Source organism: Protopterus annectens, chromosome 2.part2, assembly GCF_019279795.1.
Source record: "Protopterus annectens isolate FY-2018-M chromosome 2.part2, PAN1.0, whole genome shotgun sequence".
Lineage (NCBI taxonomy): Eukaryota > Metazoa > Chordata > Ceratodontiformes > Protopteridae > Protopterus > Protopterus annectens.
In genome coordinates, this window is record NC_056730.1 from 835,972,014 (window position 1) to 835,993,250 (window position 21,237).

Sequence of the window (21,237 nt, forward strand, 5' to 3'; positions counted from 1 at the left end):
AAGACCCAAACTCTTGAGGTACTCCCCTGCAGTGACTGAAGTCTGAGTAGAAAACCTTAGAAATAGATCTAGATATAGATTTATGTTTTTTTCCGTAGAAGAAAAGCTCTTTGAATTGACATGTCCAGTTAAGATATGAGGAACACAATGCTGTTTGAATGAGTCAAGAAGACTTTTGAATATTTTCTTGCAATCTCAGCTTGGATCTCTCACCCAAAACAGAGATTCTTGACAGTTTGAAAAAGACTCTGCAAAGTTAAGAAAGTCTAAATATGGAAAAATGTGGCTAGCCTGTAGTCTGCAATGAGTTACTACTGGAGCTAGACACTATGTAAACACGGTCAGTCCAAAGGGTAAGGCAGAGAACTGATAATGTGATCTATATAGACAAAACCTTAAGAAACACCTGAGGTCCAAATAAATAGGGAGGTGAAAAGCATCTTGTCACCAGGAAACTTGAAAGAGGAAGAACATGTAACAAGGTTACAAAGTGACATCATTTTGAATTTAGGCACGATCACAAACAGGTTTAGGAAGATCAAGAACTGGTCTTCAAGCACTGCTTTCCTTGGCACTAGGAACATCCTTGAATAAAAACTCTTCCCCATCTGGGAAGGAGGAACTGGTTCCATCACTCCTTGGGACAGCATGTGATGAAGAACTGGTGGAAATAGAAGAGTCTGGAAGATGAGGAACGATCCCTTGGGAAAGAAGGAATTTCCTCCCACTGCCATCCACAAACTTGATGAATGATTGTCTGAACCCACTTGTCTGAAACTATCTGTTGCTAAAGAAAAAAAAAAATGGAGATTCAGACTTTCTGGAATAAAAAGGGGTCAGGGTGGGAGGGGGGGTCACAAGATCTTGTACAGTCACTCACTCAGACTTATTGGACTGTATTTGGTTTTGGGAGGTCTGAGACATATTTCTGGAATGCCAATGCCATTTCTTCTTAAACATGTTTACCTGTATTTTGTTGAGACTGTTTATTCTGCTTTTTTTTGAAAAAATTGGGTGGGAAGACAGAAAATCCCTTGGAAAATTTGGAAAAGGAGGACTGAAAAAGAGATTCCCTTCATCAGCTTGCCCCTTTCATCACACTTTTTGATCACCTCTGCAGCACAGGGGCCAAACACTAAATCTCTATCCAAGGGTGAATTTAAAAAAAAATCTCTTGTTTTATCATCATCTGGGAGGTTCTGAGAATGCAGCCATGCAAACCACCTCAAAACAGTACCAGTCACTGTAGAAAGAAGAATCATCAACACAGTCATACACACTGTAAACAATGAGTAATGACCTGTACAATAAAAGAAACTAAGTTACTTAAAAGATTTCCCTCACAAGAAACCTCATACTTTCACAGTAAGACAAAACAAACTAACATATGGGCCTGACAATTCAAAATTCGGAAAATCAAAGTTGCAGAAGTATACACCTTTCTTCCCCATACCCATCAATAATTTTTCCATCCTTATCAGAACAAGTAGGACTGGAAGTGCTTAGCAGCGTTGGAATCAACTAAAGGTATAACAGCTGGGTCAGGTTTGGGAATACTGTATTAAAATTTAAAAGACTGATTAACTTTATACATTCTACTTGCCTTTTTTAGGACAGCTAGCAGAATATCAGGAAAACCACAGGCAGTAATACACATTCCTCTAAAGGAGACAGGACAGGAGAAATGAGTGTAGGATCTGGAAAAAATCCTTCCGTAAAAACTCACAGTATTTTCTGAGAGACTGGGAAACCTCAGTGTTCTCTGACTGAAAACACTGGCACATTCTGGCAATAGTCCCAGAGTAAAAGAATCCCCCACAGGAGTTTGAATCAGAAATCTGAGGAAAAGACCCTGTTATCCATCCCTGCATCTTCCTGTTCTGATTCAGAATCTTGAATCTCTTCGGGAAAAGAAAAATCCCTCTTATCAAGAAAAAAAATTACAAAAGGATCAGTAGCCTAAATTAAACCATGAGCCAGACCCAGTAAACTACTCCTACCCAAAGAAATTTGAGGAGTAGATACATGCCCATGCTTGTTTTTCTGTTTCTTTTGACAGGAAAAATGGGCACAACTGTGTTACTAATGGCAGCAGCAACTTCCCCAGGGACAGGTACATCATTCTGACAACTGGGAAACCTGCTCTGTTCCATCTTCAAGGACTGAAAACAGGGTCTCTCTTTTACCCACTAAGGGAACCCCAGCAGCAACAGAGGATGTAGCTAACTCCTGGCCCATAGTGGCTGCAGGTGTTACACCATAGGGATCCTGAGTAAAAGATCAGTGGTGTGAGGTGCAACAAATGGCCACAGCCAAGTTACCCACCTGCTGCTGATGTAAACTGCTAGCCTGCTGTGGTGGCAAAGACTGTTTGCTTAACTTTTTTTCTGTGGCTGGAAGAAGGACAGACCATGGGACCAGTAGTCTGTTCCATGGTGAAGCTGAAAATGGTGTCCCTCTCCTGGGGAAGACAAGCAGCAAATACTGGTAAACACTACCAATCTACAGGTTCATTTTTTGACAGAAAAACACTATAAAAAGTACTTCAAAATATTATGCCAACCAAAAAAAAAAAAAAAAGGCAAAATAAATACAATTTATCCAGAGGAAAAAATGTTTCAGCTTACTTTACACCACTTTTAAACTCACAGGAAAAATGAGAACTCCTTTTAAAAGTATGTTACAGTTTTGTGCCAGTCCATTAAGACATAACATTCTTATTTTTAAAATAACTTTCCTAAAGACAAAAGTGATAAAACAGCAACACAAATAATAAAAATGAAAGTTTTTTCTCCAAAGGGAACTTAACTGCCCAGCAAAGAACAGCAAAAGCTGACCGTTAATCCTAAAAAGCCCAAACCTGTCTTTTAGTCAGCTCAAGCTGCCTGACATTTTGGATGCATGGAAAATGGTCTGAACCTTTGGAAGCTGGCCAGCTGCTATATCAGGATATAACTCATAGCTAAAGCCACTGTAGCAGTGATCAATATGAAGAACATCTTCCTTGTTCAAGTGAAAATTTAACATTTCATTGTCAATATCTTCCATATGGAGACTGTAACCAAGCAAATCTTCTTGTAACTACTTTAAGACATGTTTAACAACATGAGAAGCAGAAATGAAAGAGGCATTCAAGAATTTGTTTTGCCTCCGCAGAAGCAATATTACAATCAACCTTATTCGCATCATCTACAGACTGAAGTAAAAACTTCCAAAATATGAGCTCAGTAGTTTAAATACTGAACGTCAAAATAGAAGATAGAAGCAGAATAAACATCCCAAATCTGCCAAAAGCTGTCCTATCCTTGTCAGATGGAAAGGAACTGACATTAGCAACATGTCTAGCACATTGTTTTAGAATGGGAGGAACCCTTTACAACCTATCAGCCTTTCTAGGAGCAGGAGGCTGACTGTCAGGTAAACTGCAAAGGTGTGAGAGAAACATTTCATAAAGCAGGTAAAACAAGAACAGTTACTGACTGAGGAACATCCAACTAAACAAAGCATAATACATTTTCTAAGCAACTGGAATTTAATTCTCATCATGCTGAAACATCTTTTTACATTTATTTACAGGGGAAAATGTGATGCCAACACTTTCCTCAGAATCAAGTAGTCAAGTTCGGTAGAAGATCCTGAAGCATGCTTTTCTGACTGCAATTCAAAGTTAGAAAATGAGGGCAGTAAGTTCTGTAAGTAATCTTACCACACAACAGCAGATGTTGGGAGGTGCCTTAAGCTTTGGAAGTTGGCCTTAGAAGGATACAACCCATACAGCTAAAGCTACTGCAGCAGTGATCATAATAAATAACATCTTGCACCATTTCCTTTTGAACCTGCTCAGAAAGCTATTTGAAGTTCTTATTTGGAAAATGGTGTTACTCATTGCTCTACAAGATGAGTACCTGAGTTACAAGCTGTTATGGTAAGTCACCCTTATCAAATCTTTCACAGAGATAGGGTAACACAAAGTAAATATTTCCTTTACATCTAAGGCTGTTTGAGTTTACACTGAGCCAGGTAACTCATCTCTTTGTTTTCTTCCTATAACAAAAGAAAAAAAAGAAGAAAGAATTTTATTTACTCAGCATGTTCACAGGCAACTCAGATACGACACTCTCCATACCTCTCAAGTGTAACTCATTACGAGGAACGTACCTCATTTGGGGTCTTAAAAAGTTCATGTTCCTCAAAGTTCCATATTGAAAGAGTCTGTCACACATTCAGTGTTAGGAATTTTTTAAGTGAAATCCATGGTAAATAGAAATTAATCATATTAATTCATTAAAGGATCTTCTTTATAAGTAAAACCAGCATATTTTAACCATTCTATGACCTTCCTAGTTGAAGTTGTTAGTAAGCCATTAGTATGTGTTCCACATTTTGCCCATTTATTCCACATTATGAAGGCGAGTGTTCCTCATTTTGGAGATGGAAGGTTGAGAGCTATGACAATGTCAGCTCAAAAAACCTTCAGGAATTCTGAGTAACTGTTTATTTCCTAGGAAGGAAAGAAAAAGGGACAATCCGTGTCAAAACAGACAATTTCTAATCTAAATGGTTGTCTCATGCTACTGTTTTTTGTTACACTCACCACAGCAAGACACTTCCAGGCAAAGTCAAAGCCCACTCTACCAAGACTGTGGCTATTTCTGTGGCTTTTTGGAATAAGGTGAACTCCAGAAATATACTAATCAGCAACTTGGTTATCTGTAAACACCTTTACCAAGCACTACAAACTAGATTCTTTTCTAGGTGCAGATCAGGCTTTGCTAGAATTATTCTCCAAGAGCTCAAAGATTCTGATACTCCTCCTTCCTTTCTTTCTGAGCTCTGGTATTCATCCCATGAGATTAAAGAGCCTCATGAGATAGGGCGTAGCATTAGTTATTCTATTTTATTTTATTGTTGTTTTCACTTTATTTCAATTTCATCAGTACTAGGGATTATATATTTATTGCTCAATAGAATACCATTAGATTTAACTAGTGGGATATCATGGACTCACGTGTTGCAATTTTATAATGATTTTTATAATGATTACATATTTTTATTTCAAGCAGAAGTAAGATATACTGTATTTAGTATGAGGGAATCATGTTTCATGTTTTTTCATACTTTTATATAGTGGTATTCCAATGTTTTTTCCAATTATTTCTAGCGTTTTTATTGCTTTAATTATTATGAAAGGGTATTTAAATGAGTGGTGTTTTAAGTGACGTTGTTTCCGTTTTTACGCTTTCAGTGTTTCTGAGGAAGTTGGTGAATTTTAAACTGACGAAAAGCTTGCAAAGAAGCTTAAGTTCATTAATAAAGTCTGTTATTCCAGTGTTACCGGTCTCTTTACTGGATGTTTTTGAGGAGCGAAGGAGTGTAGTTTCCTTATTTTGGTACAGAGTTTGTGCAAGTACTTGGTTCGTTGAAGTGTTTTGTTTTGAGATGGATACTACCCCTTTACTGCCCTCTGGTACTGCTTCGGAGGATACAACTCGTTGTCTAACTCAACTAGTGGAACTTTTGATCCAAACCGTTTCAATGACTTTATGGAGTCCCAAGGGAGCCCTGAAGCGAGCGTCACAATTCCGCCACTAGATACGAATGTTTATGGAGACAACCAGGACAGAGTTCATTCTACTAGGCGACCAGGCAATTTGGAAGATAACGGCTCTCTCAATGGCAGCACAGGTGGAGCTAACCGACAGGAAGGTCTTAATCCAGTACCCAGTGTGGGCATACAAGGTGAAAATATGCAGAACATATATTCCAGGCGAAGTGTTCCACTATATTCTAATATTGCTGCTGGTTCTAATGTCAACAATCAGTCGGAGTCCTTCAATCTTACTACGTGGCTCAGTCGCCCAGTTTCCTTACAGGATAATCAAGGGTTAACTACAGAGACTTCAGGTTATGTCCGAATTTATAGATCTGCCATCTAAATTGAATATGTTGGATCACAGCCTGATGAAATTGAAAAAGATTAAGCTGGAAGTGGCTTATTTCAATGAGTGTAAACTAGCTAAAGTGGTCCCCAAAGGTCTTGGGTCCTGGCAATACCCTACGGGGTTGGTGGAGGGATCCACTTTCCATTCAGACTTGATTCAGTTGTTCGACATGCATGGTTTTGAACTGATGGACTTGATTAAAGACCATTACCAACAGGCGGCTGATATTTTAACTAAAGAAATAACCAATTTGGATGTGGAAATCAAGAACGACTTAAATTCCATCGTTACCTCTTCGAATATGAGAGGTCATTTAACAGTACAGACCAATATATATCAACAAAATCACAGCTAACAAAAATAAAAAAACTCAAAAGGGACATTAAAGCCTATGGGGAGGGTACAGCATATCCTAAACGTCCCCTTCACAAGGTAATTATCTGGCTTCCAGTGTGTGTAATTTGGGAAGAACTAGGAACTCCATCATGAAAGAGAGGGCAAATTCCAGTGTCACCATCCAAGGGGGGTCTGATAATTCATCACCTGGAGAGGAAATTTGAGGGAGTGATAGTTTGGCTCAACAACAGCGAGCTTCCTTTACTGTCCAGGAGACAGACCAGTCAAATTTTCAGAATTCAGCCTCTCATCATTCCTCCTACCAGGGCCGGAAGACCAGGAACAGGAGGAATTAGAGGAGTCCCAGGATGTAGAAGTCCAGCTTTCTAGAAAGACATTTGTTATTACTACCAATGCTGATTCGGACTTCAACATCTATAACTTTTCTGACTTTCACTTTTCCAGTGAACTGGTGGAATTATTAGCCAAGGGCCTCAATTTCGTCCCTACCAAAAGGGCGGATCTGGCTAAAACTTTACTAGAATTGAAGTTATTTGTCAGAAAGTTAAATTTGCTCTTCTTGTTGGGCCAGGGTTCTATAGATTTGGGTGTTTTTAACATCCCTAGTACCTATAATCCTCCTTTATGTCCATCACTTGAAGTGTTCGAACAGATTTGTGAACTGGACATCCGTCATCTATTATGCACACCCTCTTTATCCCATGATGTAACATTTAACATTAGTAAGATAGAAAGAGATCTTTTGGATCTTCTTTGTAAAGCACCAGTTAGAGTCATGGCACCTGATAAGGGGGGAGGCTTGGTAGTGATGAACCAATGTGATTATATCAGGAGAATGGAGGATATTTTGTCTACTGACACTTAATAGGAACTATCTAAGAACGAGTTAAATATAGGCATTGCTAGAATTGCAGATTATAACGATAAATTTATTAATAATACAATAGATCTACATTTATTTAATTACATATCTATATCAGCACCTAAAATTCCTATAATTTTCGGTTCTCCCAAAATTCACAAAAAGCTTGAAGACCCCCCCCTATGCGCCCGTTGGTCAGTGCTAGAGGGAGCATAACCTATGCAGGGGCTAAGGTGGTTGATTCTATTTTGAAGAAATATGTAGCGAGTGAAGTTCAGATTTCAAAGGACTCTTGGTCATTTTTGTCAAGAGTAAATCAAACCCCTTATAGAACTGATAGTTATTTTTTAACTATAGATGTGAGGGATTGATATTCTTCTATCCCTCATACAGTGGCACTGGATTAGACTCCGATTTTGATGAATGTTAAAGGAACACCCAAGGAGGAAATACAACTGGTCAGTGAATTGCTGGATATAATTTTATCCAACAATTACGTATCCTTTAACAACAAATACTATTTACAGAAAATCGGGGTACCTATGGATTCTCCATGCGGTGCTAGTGTAGTGAATTTGGTGATGGCATTTTGGGAGAGGGAATATGTGTTTACATATCCTCCATTTCAGGAAAAGGTATTGTTATATACACGCTTTTTGGATGATATTTTTAACATCCTAAAAGGAGAAATAACTACAATAACTACTAAAAAATTCTGGTCAGGAATCAACAAACTGCTCCATCCAGGGAATACCAAAACACCTACTCCAACTAACCTAGCTCAAACCCCTCCCCAATATAATCAATACATTCAACAACTTCTTTCTCTGAAACAGTCACCACTAACACACCAAACACCCCCCCTCCCCCCCTCAAACCTCTCCTCTCTCCTCAAATACCCCCCCACAAAAAAAAATTTAAGTCTCCTCTCACCACCTACACGTTAAATTCTCTCAAAGCTAAAACCATGCACTCCATCAGCGGACCAACTACCAGCCGAATATCTACAACTAGCAGCAGACATCATTCCTCTGCATAAAGGAGGAAACACTAATGAGCTTATTAATTTCCGTCCCATAGCCTAATAGCCTACTAGCAGACTCCCATAGCACTTCTACTGCTCTTCTCTCCTTCACAGACAATATCAACAAAAACCTGTCTAAAGCCTTTGATATGGTGAACCATCAGCTTCTGCTAGACACTTTGAAATCTCTCTCACTTGACTCTATGGCATTGCACTGGTTTGACTCTTACCTGAAGGATATGTCCCTCAAGGATCCATCCTAGGTCCCCTTCTTTTCTCCATATTTATCAATAACCTATCTATTTCACTCCCAACATCCACATGTATTCAGTATGCAGACGATTCAACTCTCATCTGCTCTGCTGGATCTCCAGCTGAACTCCATTCTTCCCAAAAGCCAAAAAGTCTTTACAGCAGCAGAAAAATGGTTCCAACATATCTGTCTCCTCCTCTCCTTCTCTATTGTTTCTGATAATGGCACTATCATTACACCTGACTTTTCAACTAAACTGCTAGGTTTTACAATAGATAATCAACTGAACTTTGATTCCTAACCATCAAAGCTGTAAATAAAAGAGATAGGTGCCCTATAGACTTAAGCCCTTTCTTACACCAACTAGCAGGGTGTCTCTAGCCCAAACTCATCTCATCTCTACATTACTGTATGCCTCCCCATCCTTTATCAACCTTTCAAAATCAAACCTTCAGAAATCCACCAGTTAGTTATCACCTATAAAATTCTCCTGTCACCCTCACAAAGATCTTATTCCCTCCGCCTCAAAAAACAAACTAGGTCACTACTCCTCAAATCACACAATAAAGCTGGGACTCCTTGTTTACAAATGTTGTTGGCTCTTACTGGAATAAACTTCCCATAGAACTGACCTCCCTAGGCTCATCAAAACTTTTCAAGAAACAACTAAGGTACCATTTCAATGACTGACTTTAGTACCCAACTCTCCTCTCTCCCTCTCCATTACTTTCTACTTGTCTCTACTACTTGTATCACTCCTCCTCTGTAGCTCATATCCACTTAGATATTACTTTTCCTATAACATCTCTTTATCATAACTGTCAATACTATATAGTATAGACCTTTGTGCCTCTCTCTTTCTTTCTTTTCTTTCTTTAATTATTACCCTGCTTTCCTAATAACATGGGGATGGGAATTCTACTCAGTATTTTAGTTTTTTTAAGTATTATACATATTCTGTAAAATTATGTAATTTAAGAACTGTACATAAAAAAAAAAATCTGTATTGTTAATATCCTACATTCAATTAGTCATTTATCATATATAAGTTGTATCTTATAGTAATGTATTTTATGTAATGTACCAGTATATTGTGGAGCTTTTCTCCTCGGGCCTCTGCTGAAAATGGGCATGTATCCAGCCAGACTAGCCCAGTCAACAAATGTAAAATAAAATAAATAAATAAAAAATACTTTTAAATCACTTCCAACTCTTCTACTGATTTCTTAAAATTCACTTTCAACGTGGAAAGTGACAGAATTTCTTATTTGGATGTTGATCTTTCTAAAGAGAGGGAAACTAATCGTTACAAAGCTAGAATACACCACAAAGAAACATTCTTTAACAGCTACCTCCAATTTAGCAGTTGTCACCCTTTTTCTCAAAAGAAATCGATCATTAAGGGGCAACTGGTGAGGGCTGCGAGAATGGTGACTCGAGATAGTGACTTTGTTAATGAATGTAAATTCATGGAGAGTCTTTTCTCAAGGAGAGGGTACTCGGCTGATCTAATTTTGGACTTGGTTTGTGAAATCCATAATAAGCGGGTGTCAGGTTTTTATGTTCCCATATTAAATTCTTCCAATACCAGTGAGAATACAAGTTCAGCAGTTAAAGCTAGCAAGATAATCCACCCCTTTAGTCTTACTCTCACATATAATGTGGATGTAAAGGATATTATTTCTATTATTTATAAGAATTGGAGATATCTCATGCAAGATAGGCTGTGTACAGCAAATGCAAGGGAATTCCCCAAAATAACATTCAGGAGGGGTAAAAACCTAAAAAATATCTTAGAGTCCCAGTATGAGCCTATGTTGGCAAGATCTGACATGTATAAATGTAACATGTGCCGGTACTATAAGTTTTATTATGGTGGGCTCATCTTTTGTCACCAGAGAATTTAGATATACTATTCAAGGTAGATTCAACTGTACCAGTTCAGGAGTTGTTTATTTAGCCCTGTGTTCTCATTGCCCAGTTTTCTACATCGGCAAGACAGATAGAAAACTAAATCTACGAACATACATACATACGCAATTAGAAAAGGTAAGGTAGAAAATGCATTGGCAAAACATGTAAAGGAAAATCCTTTCCACCTTTTCTTATTTACTATCATTGATCATGTTAGATCGGATGGCAGGGGTGCCGTTGATTCTCTCATTTTAGAGGGAAGAGAGCTGCTATGGCAACTAAGATTGGATGCCTGCCACCATCCGGGTATCAACGATAGGCTGTCTATTTCTTGCATATTGAGACTAAAGAGCCTCATGAGATAGGGCGTAGCATTAGTTATTCTATTTTATTTTATTGTTTTCACTTTATTTCAATTTCATCAGTACTAGGGATTATATATTTATTGCTTTATTCATTATGAAAGGGTATTTAAATGAGTGGTGTTTTAAGTGACGTTCTTTCCGTTTTTACGCTTTCAGTGTTTCTGAGGAAGTTGGTGAATTTTAAACTGACGAAAAGCTCACAAAGAAGCTTAAGTTCATTAATAAAGTCTATTATTCCAGTGTTACCGGTCTCTTTACTGGATGTTTTTGAGGAGCGAAGGAGTGTAGTTTCCTTATTTTGGTACAGAGTTTGTGCAACTACTTGGTTCGTTGAAGTGATTCATCCCATGTAGCTCAGGCAAATGTAACAGTGATCTAATGATGAACACAGTAAGTTGTGTAAGTAAACTTTCCATAACAGTAGATGTTTGAATAGATCACTGTTGCAGTAGCTGCATCCTCCATCCACACCTCTTACACGTCTCATTTTTGCTATTTTTATTACCAGATTGTGGGATTTTTATTATTACTGTTCCTACCTGGTAGAGTTCTAGCCTCAGTCAACTGAGACAAAAAGTTCTGAAGTTTTGGTGCTCTAGCCACAGACTTTTTACTGTCCCACTTTGAGCTGTACAGTGACTAGCATACATGGGTGGTACCCTAAAGCTTTGAAAGCTGGCTGACTAGTCCGATCTTTGGAGGTTGTGCAGTATAGCCTAGATTACTGCACAAAAAAAAAAAAAAGTTATGTACTTACCGTAACGTTCCATGTTTGTAGTCCATCTCACCCTTCATTCTTACATATGGGATTGGAGCCGATCCTCGGCTCCAACTCGGCCTATTTACAGGCTGGAAGTCTTCTAGTTGGCTTGTGGCTAGGTAGGTATCCCATGGTGCACCAGTACAATCCCCAGATCTTGTTTGCTGCTAACTAGGAGAGACAATAACAACTGTACCAAGAAGTCAATACTAAAAGGTCTCCATAAAAAGGATAATAATATTTTTCTGTCTCCAAGTACTTCCAGGTTGGAGGTAGGAGAGTGGGTTCGTAAGAATGAAGGGTGATATGGACTACAAACATGGAACGTTATGGTGAGTACACAACTTCTTTATGTTCTGTAGTCCTATCTCACCTTCATTCTTACATATGGGACAGCTTACCTAGCACCTTATTCTTGGCTGGCTCAAGGAAAAATACTCCTGAGTACCATGGAACCAAATGAAGCTCTACCCCTGAAGGTTAAATCCAATTTGTAATGAGTAATAAAAGTATGAGGGGTAGCCCACGTAGCTGCTGCACAAATATTATCAAGTGGGACGTTGGCTTGAAAGGCTGCAGAGGTAGACTGAGATCTGGTAGAATGAGCCTTAATTTTAAAGGGTAAAGGTCTACCCTCAGAATTGCAAACATAAGCTATACAGCTAGAAATCTAATAAGAGAGTGTGTCACTTTGGAAACTGGTAAACCTGGCCTGGATTCAAAGAAGAAAATAAATAATTGATCGGATTTCCTTAGTCCGGTGCAAATAAAAACGTAATTGTCTATGGACATCCAGCTGATGAAACCTGTATACAGTTGCATTGGCATGATTTGGAAAGAACATTGGAAGCTCTATGGATTGATTCAACGTGGCATGGGAACAGACCTTGGGGACAAAGGAGGGATTAGTACAAAGGGACACCCTGTCCTTGTGAAAAATCAGATAAGGGGGTTTAACAGACAATGCTTGCAACTCTGACACCCGTCTGCCTGACGTGATAACCACCAGAAACAAAGTCTTCCAGGACAGGAATTTCAAAGAAGATGAATGGGAAGGCTCAAAGGGTGGAGAATTCAATTTGGACAACACAAAATGTAAATCCCATGAGGCAACAGGTTCTTGATAGGGGGTCTTAAAGTGGCATCTTTGTGGCACCTTTAAGGAAGGTTTTGCACAGCTTATGTGACATCAGATTCAAATCTTGAAAACCTAGATGAAAGTTTGAAGTCACTGCCAACTGAACTCTAATAGTGGTAGCCGCAGATCCCTGGTGAAAAACTCTGACAGGAATTCCAAAACCACTGGAATGGAGGCAGTGTCAGGGTCAACATTCAGTTTCTCAGCCCAGACAGAGAATTTTCTCCATTCACTGGAATATAGTCTCCCAGTAGAAGGTTTATGAGAAGACGTAAGGATATGAGTCACGGAGGGTGAGAAGTCGTGAAGCCTGACTAGGGAGGGAACTGGAGCAGCCATGCTGTCAAATTGAAGGTATGTAAGGAGGGATGGAGCGAACCTGACATGCGAGTCAACAAGTCTGGAGCTGGGTTCAGGATCCAAGGATGGTTCAGGAGAATAGGCCCGAGGAAGGGGAACCAAACCTGACGAGGCAAGTAAGGAGCAATGAGGATAAGTTTGCTTCCCAGCTGTTTCGCTTTCTGAATAACCTTAGGAATGAGAGAAAAAGGGAGGAAAAGCATACAGGAGACCCAGGGGCCAATCGTGAACAAGTGCGTCTCTCTGTGACCCCCCCCCGGAGGGGGGATGAGGGAGATGTAGCTGCTGCATTTGGCATTGATTGGACTAGCAAAGAGGTCGCAGCAAGGCTGTCCCCATCTGCGGAAAATCTGTTCTGCTGTTTCATTTCAGAGACCACTCGTGAGGCATAAGGATTGCCCTGCTGAGCTTGTAGGCCATCACGTTGGTTGTCCCTAGAATGTGCGTTGCCACCAGAAAACACTGGGAAGCTATCGCCCATTTCCAAACTTGGATGGCCTCTCGACAGAGTGGGTAAGATCTGGTTCCGCCCTGTTTGTTGATATACCATACTACCGACATGTTGTCTGATTGTATTGCAATAGTCCCCAGAGGCAGAAGGTCGTGGAGTGCTTGCAATGCCAGGAGCACCGCCCTCATCTCTAGAACCTTGATATGCAGGTGAGCCTCATGATCTTGCCATGTGCCTTGGACAGTCCTGCCAAGATAATACCCCCCACCTTGCGAGGCATCCGTGGTCACAGTAGCAACGGGTTGGTGAGGGACAAATGAGGTGCCCGTGGTTAACTGATTGGGTAGTGTCCACCAAAGGAGGTCCCTTCTTGCAAGATTCTGTCAGCAGAATGTGATGAAATAATGGGAGGTGCTGAAAAGACCATTGGGGCAACAGGAACCACTGAAGAATTCTCATGTGTAACCTGGCTAATGGCACTAGTAATATGGTGGAAGCCATGGTCCCTAGAAGTTGCAGAATAATCTTGGCTTTGACCATTCATAAGGGAAGAAGACGCCGAATATGAAGGACCAGATTCTGTGCCCTTCAGGCAGGAAAATGAGCCAACATGTCTACTGTGTCTATCTCTGCGCCTATAAAAATCACAGATTGAGAGGGCAATAAGGCAGATTTTTCCCAATTTATAGAAATTCCCAGCTGGGCACAAAGTTGAGCAGTAGCGTCCCTGGTCTGAAGAAGTAGATGCCTGGTGGGGGTGGTCACGGGCCAGGCGTCCAGATATGGAAACACCTGGAATCCTCGACGTCTCAGGTGAGCTGTCACTACTGCCATACATTTGGTGAACACCCTGGGGGCTGTGGTGAGACCAAAGGGCAGAGCACGAAACTGGTAATGACTGGCTCCCAGCCGGAAGCGTAAATGACTCCTCAATGCCCTGTCCATTTTTATGTGGTAATAGGCGTCTTGGAGATCTACTGAGCACATCCAATTGTCTTTCCCTAATAACGGGAGTATAGACTGCAGTGTCACCATCCGGAACTTGTCCTTCTTTACTGATTCGGTCAATTTGCTGAGGTCCAGAATAGGCCTCCAATCCCTGCACATTTCGGTAGTAGAAAGAATCTGGAGTAAGTTCCGGATCCTATTTGGTCTGCTGGAACGGTTTGGATGACTCTTTCTGACAGCAACTTGTTGACCTCCACAGTTGCCTGATCCCTGAGACTGGGTGGAACATCCGGGATCTTCTTGGGAACAACAGGTGGAAGAGAAAAGGATACGACATAATCTCTGGTAATAATTCTTTGTACCCACTTGTCTTCAGTGATACACAGCCTGGCTTCTGGATACAAAGAAATGCAACCCCGACCAGTCCCAGAGAAGCACAGTTGAGCCCAACATCAGGAACGTTGGTAAGGCCAGCCCCGAAAGGAATCACGACCTCCCTGGTTTTGCAGACCACCCCTGCCTCTAGGGTGATGTCTACCATTTCCTCCTCCTCTTCTGCCTCTGAAGGAGGAGTCACCCTGTGCATCCTTGAAAAACCTCTGGGACTTTTTGAACCGCATTTTACCACCCCTTTGACCCTTAGGGTATGGTCTAGAGGGAACAATAAAACGTACACCCATGGCAGAATGTTTTTCCTTCTTGCTCGCACCTGGTGAGAGTGTCCTTTACCTTGGATCCAAACAAGGAGGAACCGTCAAAGGAGGCGTTGGTAGACTTGAACGGTTCCGCAAAGTTTAAACGCATCTAGGAATGATACCTCAGGGAAATTCCTGTATCCACTGCTCTACTTGCTCCATCAGCTGCATACAAAATAAGCCACATGGAAGAGTTGACGATAGAGTTCAAGGTGGACAACTGGGCAGAAACCTTGTCAGGGACTCCCTCAGTCAATGTACCTTGTAGAGAGAGAATCTCCTAACTCTTTAAGGAGATCTCTCTGAAGTCTTGTGAAGTGAGTAAGGTAGTTCAGCGATCTGAGAGTAAATGCCGCTGAACTAAAGATACGCTCCCCGTACCTGTCCATCATTTGAGACTCCTTATTCGGCAGATGAACAGAAGAAGTCTCAGCTAGCTCCTTCTTACTGGCCGCCGCCACCACCATGGCATCTATGGGAACACCTTTAGATAAAAAATCTTTCTCAGGAGGGGCAGAGAGAAACTTGTTTGGTCTCCTGGGGACTGGCTCTACGGCATCAGGAGTATCCCACACCTTTCAACTAACAAGCTCCATCAGTTCGTCGAAAGGTGGAGACACCCAAGAGGCTGAAGGTTGAGACCCAAAAGCCTTCGGGTACACAGACTCCTCATCAGAAATGGTGACAGTGGGCCTGCCGCACCTCTGCTTAAAAATTTCCAGGATGTCTACGAAGGAGACTTCATCAGAGGACGACTCGGGGGACCCTTCTGACTCCTCGAGGTCAGTGTCAGAGGTCAGAGACTCATCCTGGGTGTCTACATGCTTCTTCGTACATGTTCACTTCCATGGGGGCTCCTCAGAAGGACATTCCGGGGAGATCACAGAAGAGTGGGGGCCACCAGCTGGTGGCTCCTGAGGGTCTCTGCTGTCCATGGATGGAGTAGGAGCAGAGACAGAAGTAGGTGCTTTAGGGGGAAGAGTGCCGGTACCTCTGGTAGGAGCTCACGATCAGGACAGCACACTCCTCATCATCTCGAATGCCAATCTCTCCGGCTCCGAAGACCTCCCTGGCTCCGAGGAGACAGTGGATGCCACTTGCTCCAGAGCTATCGGCTCCGAGATTTACATAGGGTCTGAACTCACCGTAACTGACTCACCGAGAGGAAGACTCGGAACCGAAGAAGTTTGGTTCCAAGCATCCCTGTCAGGGCCGACCGGGGAGCTTCGACCCCTAGACACTACGGATGATGCCGAGAGTGTCGGAGCAGAACTCTGCTCCGAGACAGCCACAGGGGGAGCTGGAGCTGAAGGTTCCACCAGTGGTACCAAACACTCCGGCTCCGAAGGACCGGCATGGCTCAGAGGAGGAATGATTGCAGAGGGTTGAACGAACTCGAGTGGCTCTGGAACCGACTGGGTCAGAGCCAACAGTAATTTAGACAAAGCAGATGACTTCAACAGTCTCAGCACTACCCTCTCCACATCTTCTTCTGATAAACTCCTGGAAGACCTGGATGACAGAGTAGGAGAGCGGGATCTGTGAGGTATCGGAGATTTCATTATGAAGGAGGCTGGTAGAGGATCCATAAACCAGCTCAGAGAAAGAGTCTCACTGGTCGGCTCTGAAATACTTGGAACCGTCCCTGTAATCACAATACTGCTCTCAGTCGGCACAGAGGTCTGTGGAGCTGATGAGACAGTGGACTTGTCTGATTTTGTGATCTTAAGAGGTGGCTCCGAGACACCAGCCAATGCCGGAGAGGGCCTCTTAGAGGATTTGGACTTTCCCTTAGTGGATTTTGAAGATGAGGAAGAGCTAAACAGATCTTCCTCAAAGGAAGGTTTAAAAAGAGCTTTTAGGATGAGCTTGTTCTTCCTCTCTTGCAACACCATAGGACTAAAAGCATGGCAAAATAACAGGTCTCCTGTAAATGGATGGCCCCCAAACAGTAAACGCAGTTACCGTGACCATCCATTATGGAAATTTTTTGAGAGCACTTAATACACTTCTTAAAGCCAGATGGCTTATGATCCTTACTCTCTTTGGACATTCTTACAGAAAGGACACACGCAGACAGAGAAAAAGGAGAAGGAGGACTAGGTCCTCTAATTTAAACGGGCCTAGCCCTGCAGGAAGGAGAAAGACACCACGAGGACTAGGTCCTCTAACTTAAACGGGCCTAGCCCGGGCAGGAAAGGAAACGAAGAAACTAGATCTTCTAACTAAAACAGACCTAGAAGTTTACAGAAAGTATAGAATCTCACACACTCAACAGTAATATCAGCAAAATAAGCTGGAATCCAAAAAACTCAAACTTATGCCAAGAACTAACAGAATGTAGTTCCATTAACAATGAAAGCAAATCCAACAATGCTAACCAATTAACAAGTGGGAAGCCGCCAAAAACACTAGACTATCCTATTAACACACACAGTCTAACAGTGAGCAAAAGGCACCTACAGCTACTAATTCTAGGAGTATAAGAAAACCAGCACACTAGGATACCAATACTAAGCCAAAAAGAGGCCAAAAGCCAAAGATTGCACCAAATGGCACAAGTATAAGCTAACTACACTAATATTAACTACGCTAACTGATTAACAATAAAGCAGTAACAGTTTTTACAATTTTAAGCTAAACAGAGCCAAAATATTTGGAAAAAGTAAATGCAACACTTAGCCAGAGCCAAAGAGAAGCACAACCGAACTCATCGACAAGTCAAACGAGATCTGGGGATTGTACTGGTGCACCATGGGATACCTACCTACCCACAAGCCAACTAGAAGACTTCCAGCTTGTAAATAGGCAGAGTCAGAGCCGATCCCATATGTAAGAATGAAGGTGAGATAGGACTACAGAACATCTGATTTATTCAAACATCTATTGCTATGCTAAGATTACTTACATAACTTACTTTCCTCTTTAGAAGAACATAAGCTACTTTTTTCTGGGAAAGTGTTACTTTCACAGCTTCTATTCTGGCAGTAACTATTTTTTACCCCTGCTACTCCAGCTAAACAGCAAACTGTTCAAGTGCATGCCAGTGGATATGATTCAATGCCTAAAGTTTATAGACTGTAAAGAAGCTGACTTTTTTCGCTCAAACCAGAACCTCTTCCAGTTCAGTTTTGTTAGTGCAATTAATACAAACAAACCACTTTGTGCATATGCAGCTGTACCATCTATGTTTCAATCATCTGCATGTCTGGGGACAGCTGTTACAACTGCAGACAGGGAACTTTCAGACTGACCAGTTGCTGTGCTTTCTTTAAGAAAGAGCATAGGGAAGGGTGTGTCTTCCAATTCTGAGGCCTCCAACTGCAATGCTAACAATAGTGGAACCCGTTTTACAGAATACGGGAGAAATGTATACAAATGGGGGGGTAATATACTCAGAAGTCCAAAGTTGCTGTACCTTAGACTATTCCTACTCCTTTAAAGCAAGGCAAACTCAAAGTTAATATACAGAGTTAATAGGGGTGTGGGATATGCAGCAACCCTGCTTCCTCTTGTTTGCTTTAATCGTGTGCAAGGGAATTTTAATAATGACTTTTTGGAATGTGGAATTGCAATGTATTGTCCCCTTTTCTGCGCTCACAAAATCAAGCCCCAGGGACTTCTGACAGGCAGCCCACAGGAACACTAGCTTTTGCAAGGGACAGTTATATGGCTCACTAAGTAATGACATGAAAATATTCAAACTCAAACAGCAGGAATAAGGTATGTACAACAGAAACAGTGTCTTCTAAGTTAGTAATGTAAACAGTGTCATGTTTACATGTATTTTCATGTTTTCACAGCCTGTATCAATTTTGAAGTACAAGAACTTCCTCAGGTGGATGTAAAAGATCCCACAGTACCTCTTCCCAGTGCTGTAGTCAAATTTATCCTAGTCAGTGTGAATACCACTGAGTCTCCCCTGAAAAACAGTAGCACGAACCCAGTCAACATAGCTTAAAAATCATGATCTTTAATTTTTCTTCTGAAGACTGTTACCTTCAGTTCATGATAGTCAACTGCTCTGTCCCTGTCTGTATCAAACAAATCAAAGGCTTCTTTAATTTCTTGCTTCTGCTCTTCTGTAAGTTCACGTTTTTTCTTTCTTTTTATTTTGTCTGCTGCAAATTCAGTCCTATAAAAAGAAAGGGAATAACTATAAAAAACAATACACAGAGGAAGATTTGCATCTTGGCTTTAGGACTGCTTATAGCAAAAGGGAAGTGTACAGATTTGTAAATACATTTCTACTTGAGCACACAGATTAATAAACCTGCTCTTCAGATTACATTAAAAAAATATGTCAACCTAATTTCTTGTTCTGAACATTGTTTTATTTTGTAGAGTTAGCTGTAATTATTAAAATCCAGTGTTTCATTTGCAAAGTTTATCTCATTTATATACAGATACATTTAAAAATTAAATTTCTTTCACTTTGGTTCACAGTAACTGGATATGCTGTCCAGGAAACCACTAAAGAGCCTATCTCAATTTCCCAATTGCCTCAGATCACTGTCTTAAGTCACATGATCAAAGTCAAGTGATAAGCACATGGAGGACAACAAAATGAACCCTCAAGTATGGGAAGCACAGCACATAGTTATTGCAAAGGATTAAACCCAAGTCTACAGACAATAGGAATAAACTCTGGACTCTGCAACTGAGTCACCAGATTGAGTATTCCCAAAACCATTGGCACAGCAGATAGCACATGGTGGTAGTCTGTGGTTCTTTCCCTAAGTAGCATTCAGGTTGTAGTACTGACCTGGTACTCCTTTTCAGATGAAACATTTAGCCAAGTTTGTTTCCTTATTATAGTGATATGCCAATTGTACACCAATCTCAGTCTGAAAGTAGGGTCTATATTAGCAACTCAAACAGTCAAATTGTCGAGTGCAAACAGATCGACACATATAATTCGATCTACTTCTTTACCAAAATGTTTAAACACTGAAAAGCATAACAGCGAACTGTCATAGTTGGCCAACACCGCCTCCCTGGCTCCGCATTGAATACATAAAGTTAAAGACATAATGTACAACCCTGCAACTAAATTTCACAACAAACATATATTATATTATACTATATTATTATATTATAAATATTATATTAAATTACTATTATGGATTTTAGTTGTAGGGTTGCAATCACGTCTTTTACTTTACGTATTCAGTATGGAGGCAGGGAGGCTGTGCTGGCCAACTCTGATGGTTCGCTATTATGCTTTTCAGTGTTTACACATTTTGGTCAAGAGGTAGATCAATGTATATGTGTCCATCTATTTGCACTCAACAATTCGACTGTTCAAGTTGCTAATATAGACCCAAAAACTACACTGGATGAAACTCATGCCAAACTACTACGAAAACTCACAGTGGGTCAAGTTCCCTAGACAAGTAAGGCTAGATACTCCACCTAACATCCCAGGATGCCTATCAAATCCTCTACTTAACTTCTGTAGCCTTTGCCAAGTCAAAGGAGCTAAAAGCTTGGATTCAGATGCACAACATTAATACTATAATCATATCAGGAAAAAAATGGACCTGCGTGGCACTGCAGTCTTAATTTCAGGTTTTCATTACCTGAGGTAGGAAGAAGAGTAAAAGAAAACCTCAAATAAAGGGAAAAGTGGGCTGCAAAGTGCTCGCATATATCTCCTGTCATCCTCAGGTCACTGCACTACTTCAAAGAAACCAAAATAGTTCTTGTGGAAATTTTGACTGATAGTGCTAATATACTTCTGGTAGTCTGCATAGACATCCCAAATCCTACAAATACAAAACAACGGACAATTTGATGGGGGAGCTATGGTTCATGTGAACACAACCTTATGAGCGCATAGACAGCTGTACACCTACTATTTTTATTATAAATCCCATTCCTTTGCTTTTCTATTTGTTTAAATGAAATAGACATGACTTTAAATAAAATACAACTTCTCTCAACCTTTCTTTAGTAGTTATAATAATGTCATCTGCATACGACATCATAACTGGAATTTCAACATCAGCATGAATGACATAATTGTCATTCATTTTATGATTAATTTCATTGACTGTTGTATACATAAATGAAGCAAATACAATGCTGCTCAGACAGCCTTGTCTTACACCATTACTCATGTCAATTTCTTTACTTAACCATTCACTAAGACTCTTGCTTTACTAT

At 40.7% G+C, this 21,237-nt stretch overlaps 1 protein-coding gene across 1 annotated transcript in view; it reads right to left on the bottom strand.

Moving 5' to 3' along the window:
• CETN3 (centrin 3) overlaps positions 1-21,237 on the bottom strand; it is a 703,216-nt gene that overhangs the window by 593,771 nt on the left and 88,208 nt on the right. The window contains exon 2 of the mRNA XM_044064177.1: positions 19,069-19,204. Within this exon, the coding sequence (XP_043920112.1) occupies positions 19,069-19,204 (136 nt within the window). The remainder of the gene's footprint in view (positions 1-19,068; positions 19,205-21,237) is intronic.